The sequence below is a fragment of the Bos grunniens genome, chromosome 15, assembly GCF_055505025.1.
Source record: "Bos grunniens cultivar Pamir isolate PY7600 chromosome 15, Bosgru_T2T1.0, whole genome shotgun sequence".
NCBI lineage: Eukaryota > Metazoa > Chordata > Mammalia > Artiodactyla > Bovidae > Bos > Bos grunniens.
In genome coordinates this window covers 82,556,958-82,568,406 of record NC_141179.1, presented here as the reverse complement: position 1 = coordinate 82,568,406, position 11,449 = coordinate 82,556,958, and the positions used below count along the sequence as shown (strand labels likewise).

The window sequence follows — 11,449 nt, the reverse complement described above, 5'->3', positions numbered from 1 at the left end:
TTCTTTTGTTGACCATGATGGCCACTCCATTTCTTCTGAGGGATTCCTGCCCGCAGTAGTAGATATAATGGTCATCTGAGTTAAATTCACCCATTCCAGTCCATTTCAGTTTGCTGATTCCTAGAATGTCGACATTCACTCTTGCCATCTCTTGTTTGACCACTTCTAATTTGCCTTGATTCATGAACCTGACATTCCAGGTTCCTATGCAATATTGCTCTTTACAGCATCGGACCTTGCTTCTATCACTAGTCACATCCACAGCTGGGTATTGTTTTTGCTTTGGCTCCATCCCTTCATTCTTTCTGGAGTTATTTCTCCACTGATTTCCAGTAGCCTATTGGGCACCTACTGACCTGGGGAGTTTCTCTTTCAGTATCCTATCATTTTGCCTTTTCATATTGTCCATGGGGTTCTCAAGGCAAGAATACTGAAGTGGTTTGCCATTCCCTTCTCCAGTGGACCACATTCTGTCAGATCTCTCCACCATGACCCACCCATCTTGGTTTGCCCCAAGAGCATGGCTTATTTTATTGAGTTAGACAAGGCTGTGGTCCTAGTATGATTAGATTGACTAGTTTTTTGTGAGTATGGTTTCAGTGTGTTTGCCCTCTGATGCCCTCTTGCAATACCTACCGTCTTCAGTAATGATAACATAACAATTTATCAGGATTTGCTATGTTATCACCTTCCTGCCATATGGGAGACCTGTGTTCAATCTCTGGGTTGGGAAAATCCCCTGGAGAAATGAACAGCTCAGTTCAGTTCAGTCACTCAGTCCTGTCCAACTCTTTGCAACCCCATGGATTGCAGCACAAATAGTCTCCCTTGTCCATCACCAACTCCCGGAGCTTACTCAAACTCATGTCCATTGGTTCGGTGATGCCATCCAACCATCACATACTCTGTCGTCCCCTTCTCCTCCTACCCTCAATCTTTCTCAGCATCAGAGTCTTTTCCCGTGAGTGAGTTTTTTGAATCAGGTGGCCAAATATTGGAGTTTCAGCTTCAGCATCAGTCCTTGCAATGAATATTCAGGACTGATTTTCTTCAGGATTAACTCACTGAATCTCCTTGTAGTCCAAGGGACTTTCAAGAGTCTTCTCCAATTCCACAATTCAAAAGCATCAGTTCCTCAGTGCTCAGCTTTCTTTATAGTCCACACATCCATACGTGACTACTGGAAAAACCATAGCTCTGACTAGACAGACCTTTGTTGGCAAAGTAATGCCTCTGCTTTTTAATATGTTGTCTAGGCTGGTTATAGCTTTTCTTCCAAGGAGCAAGCATCTTTTAATTTCAAGGCTGCAGTCACCATCTGCAGTGATTTTGGAGCCCAGAACTATAAAGTCTCTCATTGTTTCAATTATTTCCCCATTTATTTGCCATGAGTGATGGGACCGGATGCTTTAAGCCAAATTTTTCACTCTTTTCTTTCACTTTCATCAAGAGGCTCTTTACTTCTTCTTCACTTTCTGCCATAAGTGTGGTGTCATCTTCATATTTGAGGTTATTGATATTTCTCCTGGCAATCTTGATTTCAGCTTCTGCTTCATCCAGCCCAGCATTTTGCCTAACATATAAGTTAAATAAGCAGGGTGACAACACACAGCCTTGATGTACTCCTCTCCCAATTTGGAACCAGTCTGTTGTTCCATGTCCAGTTCTAACTGTTGCTTCCTGACCTGCATACAGGTTTCTCAAGAGGCAGGTCAGGTGGTCTGGTATTCCCATCTCTTTCAGAATTTTCCACAGTTTGTTGTGATCCACACAGTCAAAGACTTTGGCATAGTCTGTGAAGCATAAGTAGATGTTTTTCTGGAACTCTCTTGCTTTTTCCATGAGCCAATGAATGTTGGCAATTTGATCTCTGGTTCCTCTGTCTTTTCTAATACAGTTTGAACATCTGGAAGTTCACAGTTCACATATTGCTGAAGCCTGGCTTGGAGAATTTTGAGCATTACTTTACTAGTGTGTGAGATGAGTGCGACTGTGCAGTAGTTTGAGCATTCTTTGGCATTGCCTTTCTTTGGAATTGGATTGAAAACTGACTTTTTCCAGTCCTGTGGCCACTGCTGAGTTTTCCAAATTTGCTGGCATATTGAGTGCAGTACTTTCACAGCATTATCCTTTAGGATTTTAAATAGCTCAACTAGAATTCCATCACTTCCACTAGCTTTGTTCGTAGTGATGCTTCCTAAGGCCCACTTGACTTCACATTCCAGGATGTCTGGCTCTAGGTGAGTGATCACACCATCATGATTATCTGGGTTGTGAAGATCATTTTTGTACAGTTCTTCTGTGTATTCTTGCCACCTCTTCTTAATATCTTCTGCTTCTGTTAGGTCCATACCATTTCTGTCCTTTATTGAGCCCATCTTTGCATGAAATGTTCCCTTGGTATCTCTAGTTCTCTTGAAGAGATCTCTAGTCTTTCCCATTCTGTTGCTTTCCTCCATTTCTGTACACTTGTCACTTAGGAAGGCTTTCTTATCTCTCCTTGCTATTCTTTGGAACTCTGCATTAAAATGGATATATCTTTCCTTTGCCTTTAGCTTCTCTTCTTTTCTCAGCTATTTGTGAGGCCTCCTCAGACAGCCATTTTACCTTTTTGCACTTCTTCTTCTTGGGGATGGTCTTGATCACTGCCTCCTGTACAGTGTCATGAACCTCCATCCATAGTTCTTCAGGCACTCTGTCTATCAGATCTAGTCCCTTAAATCTATTTCTCACTTCCACTGTATAATCATAAGGGATTTGATTTAGGTCGTACCTGAATGGTCTAGTGGTTTTCCCTACTTTCTTCAATTTAAGTATGAATTTGGCAATAAGGAGTTCACGGTCTGAGCCACAGTCAGCTCCTGGTCTTGTTTTTGCTGACTGTATAGAGCTTCTCCATCTTTGGCTGCAAAGATATAATCAATCTGATCTCAGTATTGACCATCCTGAGATGTCCATGTGTAGAGTCGTCTCTTGCGTTGTTAGAAGAGGGTATTTGCTATGACCAGGGCATTCTCTTGGCAGAACTATGTTAGCCTTTACCCTGCTTCATTCTGTATTCCAAGGCCAAATTCGCCTGTCATCCCAGGTATCTCTTGACATCCTACTTTTGCATTCCAGTCCCATATATTGAAAAGGACATCTTTTTTGAATGTTAGTTCTAGAAGATCTTGTAGGTCTTAATAGAACCATTCAGCTTCAGCTTCTTCAGCATTACTGGTTGGAGCATAGACTTGGATTACTGTGACATTGAATGGTTTGCCTTGGAAACAAACAGAGATCATTCTGTCATTTTTGAGATTGCATCCAAGTACTGCATTTCGGACTCTTTTGTTGACTGCCCACTGCACTACCCTGGCCTGGAGAATTCCATGGACCATGGGGTTGCAAAGAATCAGACAGAACTGAGTGACTTTCATTTTCACTCTCTTTCACTTTCATAGCAACACTCTAGTTGTGCTTTTAAAAAATATATTACCTCATTTAACTGTTATAATAATTGTTGATCTAATTACCATCTCATTTTATAGAGACAATGAGGCTCAAAGATGTTATTTCATGAACAATGTCTCCTAGGTTTTAAATTATAGGGCTGCTTTTGAACACATATGTACCTCTTTTCAGAACCCAAGCTCAACATTCCATGGCACACTTTCTTTTAAGAATTGCTCCTTTGGCTATGTATGCCTCTACGATATGCAATGAATAAATATAAGCTTTAGTTTAAAATAAATTCAATTAAATTTCAGTTAGGAGCATGCGTCCTGGAAATCACTCTGCCTGAGTCCAAAGCTTGACTCTGTCAGTTGATACTCAGATAAACTTGCTCAAAACACTTAACCTTTTGTAGGTTTGTTGAGAGGATTAAGCATATTTAAGCATGTTAAACTTAAATGTGTACTTGGAGTGAGCACTGTATAAACTTAATCTGTTGATAGATTCAAGTGATTTGTTTTGGAAGATGTGTTTATGGCAAATGTGTAATCAGTCAGTTCAGTTCAGTTGCTCCGTCATGTCCAACTCTTTGTGACCCTATGGACCACAGCACGCCAGGCCTCCCTGTCCATCACCAACTCCTGGAGTTTACTCAAACTCACGTCCATTGAGTCTGTGATGCCATCCAACCACCTCATCCTCTGTCATCCACTTCTCCTCCCGCCTTCAATCTTTCCCAGCATCAGGGTCTTTCCAAATGACCTTCTTCACACCAGGTTGTCAAAGTATTGTGTGATATAAGACTGATAATAATCTCTTTCTGCACCTCAGTTTGTTCATTTGCACAAGTGGGAAATTGACAATGTAATCTGCATGGCTCTTTCAGCTTCAACAGCATGTAACTGTTAGATAATTCATTTGCTAAGTTTTTTATTCCACCCTATGCTTTATTTTTTCCCCCACTTTTTTTGACTGTTTTGAGTCTTTGTTGCTGCTCATGGGCTTTCTATAGTTGTGGTGGGTGGGGTACTTTCTAGTGGTGGCACACTGGCTTTTCATTGCCGTGATTTCTCTTGTTGTGGAGTTTGCGCTCTAGAGTGTGTGGGTTTCAACAGTTGTGGTGCATGGGCTTGGTTGCTCCACAGCATGTGGGACTCTCCTGGATGAGGAATCCAACCCATGCCCCCTCCATCAGCAGGCAGCTTCTTAACCACTAGACCACCAGGGAAGACCAAAACTATGCTTTAGATCAGAGAATCAAGAAGAATAATTTATTGCCATCATAAAATGATAAAATAACAGGGTGTTTATATAATTCCAGGGCAAACTCTTTGCTGTTTACCAGATGCTCTTTGCTTTCTCATTACTACAGAGAATTTAGAAAATTCCCATGGAGAATGGCACAGAGGTGACGGACTTCATCCTGGTGGGTCTAACCAATGCTCCAGAACTTCAGATCCCCCTCTTTATTGTGTTCACCCTCATTTACCTCATCAGTGTTTTGGGAAACCTGGGGATGATCACACTGATCCTGTTGGACTCCTGTCTCCACGCCCCAATGTACTTTCTCATCATTAATCTGTCTTTGGTGGACTTTGGCTACTCCTCAGCTGTCACACCGAAAGTGATGGCTGGGTTTCTTAGAGCAGACAAGGTCATCTCATACAATGCCTGTGCTACTCAGATATTCTTTTTCGCAGCCTTTGCCAGTGTGGAAAATTTCCTCTTAGCTGCAATGGCCTATGATCGCCACGCTGCAGTGTGTGAACCCCTACATTACACCATCACCATGAAGAAGAGTGTGTGTGCCCATCTGGCCATAGGCTCCTCCGTCTGTGGATTCGTGAATGCCTCCATCCACGTTGGGGGCACGTTCAGTCTTTCTCTGTGTGAGTCCAAGCTGGTCCATCACTTTTTCTGTGATATTCCAGCTGTCATGGCTCTCTCTTGCTCTGATAAACATGTTAGAGAGGTGGTTCTCGTTTTAATTTCAGGCTTTAATGTCTTTTTTGCTCTTCTAATAGTATTTATTTCCTACCTTCTCATATTTATCACTGTCTTGAAGATGCACTCGGCTAAAGGATACCAAAAAGCTTTGTCCACCTGCGCTAGTCACCTCTCAGCCGTCAGCATCTTCTATGGGACAATCATCTTCATGTACTTGCAACCCAGCTCCAATCACTCCATGGACACAGACAAAGTGGCCTCTGTGTTCTATGCTATGGTCATCCCCATGCTGAACCCTATAGTCTACAGCCTGAGGAACAAAGAGGTGAAAAGTGCATTCAAGAAGGTTTGGGGGAAGGCAAAATTCTCTCTAGGATTTTAATGCTGCATGATGTACAATAATCTAGTTTTGTTCCTCTTAAGTCTTTCCATTCACATTTTTAGACTTGAAGTACATTTAATTGCTAAAGTTATATTCTTACCACTCAGAAATCTGTTGTATAATAAAAAATAAAGTGTATGTGATACTTGAACTAAATATGGCTCAAGTAAAGCATAAGACATTTTGAGTCCTGCTTCTTAAAAATATTTCTAATGGTTTTTGACCTATTCACTTGCTACACAGGCATTTTCTCTATCACATGGCAGTGCAAACATACATGTAAATCAGTAGGACCAGCAAGTTCATGAACAGAAACACATATGTATGCTCTGTGTGGGCATATGATCACATACGCATTGCCCTGGTAAATTTGTGGTATAGGTGGTTTATAATGCAATAATTTAAGATAATTTAAAGGTATTAGAATGCAAATTTATGTCTAATCTTCTTTATTTCTTTAATGGAATATCTGTTTTAAGAGCCTTAATTGGTTAAAAAAAAAAAGTTATGTAATCCTAAATGAAAGCATGGGCTTCATTGGCACATTTTATTGAAAGACACATAAATATCACATTCAAATGAAGTTATATTTCTGTCTTGGCTGAGTCATTTTGTAAAACCAAATGTTCACATTACAATTTTCAAAAGGATAAACGAACTTGAATATAAGAAAAATAAAGGAAAATAAAAGCATTTTCCATTATTTATATATGACCACAAAGTTTAATGATATTTTTTAAAAATGCAGAGAGTATTGATAACATTGTGCATTTTCTGTCTGCAAATGCTTTGAAATGGTTGATGCGTCTCATTTGTCCATACTTTAGTTGAGTTAGGTCACATTTTTTGCTCTCCGAGTCTTCTCCCGGCTCCATTCACACCAATTCCCTTGCTATTTCTTGACAACTTCACATGTTTCTGCATCAGAGCCTTTGAATTTGCTGCTCCCAGTGAATGTCCTTAAATGTTATCCTAACCCAGAGACTTCCCTGACTATCTTTATAAAACACTCTCTCATCCCCTTACACACCAACTCTTAACCCTGTATTTTTCTTTATAATCCTTATCAACACTCACTCATGTATATTTATTTGCCCTCTGGTTTGTTAACTATTTCTCCCTGTTAGAATGTAAGTTCCTAAGAACAGTGACTTTATCTCTTTTTCTCATCATGTGATTCTCTGTATTTAATGGTTATGTGTTTCATAGTAGATTCTCAGTAAACAATTATCAAAAGTACAAATAAATTGAGTCTTTTTTGCATCATATGTTAAATCTTTGAACTGCTGATGATTATATTACAGTGTATTCCCCTTAGTAAAATCAAAATCAATTAGGGTATTGGAACATAAATTTATGTTGAACCTGTATTTATTTAATTGAAAAATTGTCCAATGTAGAAGAGTTTTGCCATTTTTCAAATGAAGGTATCATTTTATTGGCACATTTTATGGAAAGCTACCTAAGCATAGCATTTAATGGATTATAATAATATTTTCATCTTGACTCAGTCATTTTGGAGAAATAGCATCTTCACATGATAATTTTCAAAGACATAAAATGACTAGAGTAGAAGAAAACTGGTGGGGCAGAGAAGTGAGGAAACGCAGAAACAAAGGGAAGTAGTCAAGGGAGACCAAATAATAACAGTTTAGTAAGTAAGCAAAGTCTAGGCCCTTTAGTTCCTTCTCAAGGGCTGTAGATAATATTCTGGGCCACAGATACTGAAACCCCCACCAGGTGGAGACATGATGATACGTAATGACCAGACTGTAGTCACGACATAAGCTGCCACAATTCCAAGAATTGGCCAAAAAAAAACCATGGGAACAAAATGACCCTGGAACTGAAGCTTCATTGTCATTAAAACAATCAAAAGGACACTGGTCAGACCACTGAAGACCAGTTTCAAGATGACTGTGTTGTGTCTACATGTAGCTCCCCCTCTCAGCCTATGAAAGCTCTTGCCCTCTGATTGTTGGGGTTGGGGACAGAGCTGGCCTTTGGACAGGAGTCTGCCCTTCCCGCCAGTTGCCATCATCCAAAATGAAGCAAATTTTCCTTTCCACCAACCTTGCCTTTAATGACTTTTGAGTGGTGAACAGTCAGAACCCACTTTCAGTTACACAATGAACTTTTGGAATCCACAGCATCTGATAGATCATCTGAAACCATCTTAAACATTTTTTCCTTTGGAATTATGTCTCATTAAGTGGTGAGTAACATCAGATAGATTCTATATAGTAAGTCACAAAAAACACAAAGATAAGAAACTATTAAAAGTTTTTAATATTTGATTCAATTTGGAAAATTACTTCATATGCTGAAGGTATAATTAACTCTAATAACTCTAAGGGCTTCCCTGGTGGCTCAGATGGTAAAGCATCTACCTGCAATGCGGGAGACACGGGTTCAATGCCTGGGTAGGGAAGATCCCCTGGAGAAGGAAATGGCAATCCACCCCAGCACTCTTGCCTGGAAAATCCCATGGATGGAGGAGCCTGATAAGTTACAGTCCATGGGATTGCAAACACCCATATTGAATGTAAATATAACCTATATTCAGTAAACTAGTATGAAATATAATTATCACTTGATTTTTGCCTTCCAGTGATCTGTAATAATGCTACACAATGGTATTTGTTCCTTTGCCTTCTCTATCTCTATGCAATTAGAAGCATTCAGCATCTCAAGGTTTATGAGACTGTGCTTTAATGCCTTAATGCAGTCATGCTGATTCTAGCGGGACAAGCATAAGTTTATCTCACCAGCGTGTGTTGATGGGATACTAGAGACATTCCCTCTAGCCCTAAAGTCTATGCGACGAGGAATGTTTCTCTTGCTAGAATCATTTTGTTATTATTATTTTAAATATTTTTAAAATTTTAGAGCACTCTAAAATTTTCAAAACAGTTTACAGAGGTATTACTGACAATTCCCATATACCCATTCCCTGACCCGGTTTCCCCTCCTGGGACTCTCTTTACCACGTGTGAGAGGGAAACTGTCAGTCGTGTCCTACTCTCTGTGTTTCTCCAGGTCAGCACACTGGAGTGGATAGCCCTTCCCTTCTCCAGGGTGTCTTCCTAACCCAGAGATCGAACCCAGGCCTCCCACATTGCAGGCAGCCTCTTCGCTGGCTGAGCCACCAGGGACCTTTGTCAAACGTGGGCATCAACATTGGCATTACTACTACTTAAACTTCAGATTTTACCTGGATTTTGCAATTTTTTCCAACCAATTTTTTTCTCTTCTAGGAGACAACTCAGGAACAACATTGAGTGGACATCTCACGGTTCCTTCATTCCTTCTTGTCTATGACAGTTTCTCAGTCTTTCCTCATTTTTCATATTCCTAAAGTTTGGGGGAATACTAACTAGATGTTTTGTAAAGTCTCCTAACTTGCATTTGTTTGATTTTTTTTTATCATCGTTAGATGAAGGTTGGGGTTTATGTGAAGAATAAGACCCCTTTTCATCATCTTATATAAGGGGGTACATGTAAACAACATGATTTGAGGCTGTGATATTAACTTCAGTCACTGGCCCAGGATAGCTTTTCTATGTTATCCAGTGTCAAGAAAATTTCTCCCTTTTCTATTTTTTTTTTTTTTTTTTTTGTAAGCAACTCACTAAGTCTATTTGATCCTCCAGGCTATGGAGGACTAAGGTTGACCTCCTGCAGAGGAGGAGAATATACCAATAAATTATTTAGAATGCTTATGAAGGGAAAAAATGATCTCTTCTTCACCACTTATTTATTTATTCAATTATTTGTTTATGTAACCATAGGAACACATACTTACTGTGCACTTTGTATTATAATCCAATATTATATTGATTTATTTATTTTGCTTAAATTGTTCCAAGTTTGGTCATTGGAAATTCTTTAATTTTTTTTTCTTGTTTCCTTTTGACATGTCCCCTATCCTTTTATATTTGAACACTTATTTATATTTGAGAATTACAAGACACTCAGGGTCATCTTGTATTTAACCTGCTCAGTCCCAGAATTAATAAATTATTTCTTCAAAGAGCTCTGCTTTAATCTATTGGAGGAAGATATTTAGAAAATAGGATCCAGGAGCCAGGAAGGCTCATTGTTACTGGGGTGCCACTTCTAGGCACTCTTAGAAGATAAAACTAGTAAATATATATGTACACTAACAAACATCTGGACTCCCCTGGTGGCTCAGTGGTAAAGAATCCACCTGCAATGCAGGAGTGTGGGTTCAATACCAGGGTCAAGAAGATCTCCTGAAGAAGAAATGGCAACCCACTCCAGTATTCTTGCCTGGGACATTCCATGGACAGAAGGAGCCTGGTGGACTACAGTCCATGGAGTCACAAAAGAGTCAGACTTGACACAGAGACTTAATAACAAATATATACATCCAAAGGTGTGTTTCTTTCTATATCAATCTATCTATGTCTTCAGTAGGAGAAGGCAATGGCAACACACTCCAGTACTCTTACCTGGAAAATCCCATGAATGGAGGAGCCTGGTAGGCTGCAGTCCATGGGGTCAGTAAGGGTAGGACACAACTGAAGCGGTTTAGCAGCATATCTACAGTAAGCTAAATAATACATTCATCCTGCTGGTTCTTTCAGCCTTCTCCACTTACTTATGTGTGACTTCCCCTCTCTATTCCTGGCTTTCTAAGGGTTTTTATCATGAAATTGGATTTTATCAAATAATTTTTTCTGCAGCAGTTGATATGATCATGTTATTTTCTTTATAAGCATATTAATTTGCCAGATTACAGTGACTGATATTTAAATGTTGCATCAGCCTGGCATACATGGAATAAATCCCATTTAGTTGTTGTGTATAATTCTTTTTATACTTTGCTGGATTTGGTTTGGTAATATTTTGTTGAGGACTTCTGCATTTATGTTCATGAGAAATACTGGTCTGTAACTTTCTTTGATTTTAATGTATTTTTCTGGTGTTAGCATTAGGGTACTTTCTATACCTTTTTTTTTTTTTTTGGTCACTTGCAATTAAAAAACTTATTAAAACTTGTATTTAAATATTGTTGAATTAGGAAACCTGAGATAGATCTCCATGTGCTTTTAATTCATGGCTTTTATTTTTATTTTCTTCCCCAGCTGAGTTGGAATGCTTTTGCTGGGACAAAGTTTATCCAACACCAAGGGTAATGTGTGACTAGGCCAAGGTAATGTGAGTAAGTAGAGACAAAGAAGCATGTCTTTTCCTCCTGTATTTAAGACATAAAGTCCACAAAATTCTCCATATTTGGCGTTGTGTTAAGAAGCCTGGTTGTGACCCCAGGACAGCTTGGGAACCTGACCCCCAACCCCTTGGGAAACTGAGCGACCGCGGTGGCAGCGCTCTGCCCCTTCTGATGGAGTTTCCTCCGGCGTCACCAGCCCCACCCATCACGTAGATGTGGTTGCTGAGACACGATCGTGGATGGACAGAGCAGAAGTCAACTCTGGCCAACGTAACAGAAAGGAGTTTATTGGAAGAATAATGAAGTACTCACAAAACCAAGAAGAATGATGGCTAATTAAGTTCAGGAAATCAGTGTTAAAGAAAGGAAACCAGAAGGCAGTGTTTTCTAACACAGGCAAGATTAAACCCCTGACATAGTTTTCTTAAGACAGTTCCTCTGACACACCCATCACTTCTACCTTAGGCTGTCATAATCCCAGCTGAGGG

The 11,449-nt window shown here is 39.7% G+C and overlaps 1 protein-coding gene across 1 annotated transcript; it reads left to right on the top strand.

The window, feature by feature from the left end:
- The first annotated feature begins 4,825 nt into the window (after window positions 1-4,825).
- Window positions 4,826-5,764, top strand: LOC147358820 (olfactory receptor 5B2-like). The gene has a single exon (XM_086342153.1). The coding sequence runs from the start codon at window positions 4,826-4,828 to the stop codon at window positions 5,762-5,764; it is 939 nt and encodes a 312-aa protein (XP_086198279.1).
- Window positions 5,765-11,449: the final 5,685 nt, after the last annotated feature.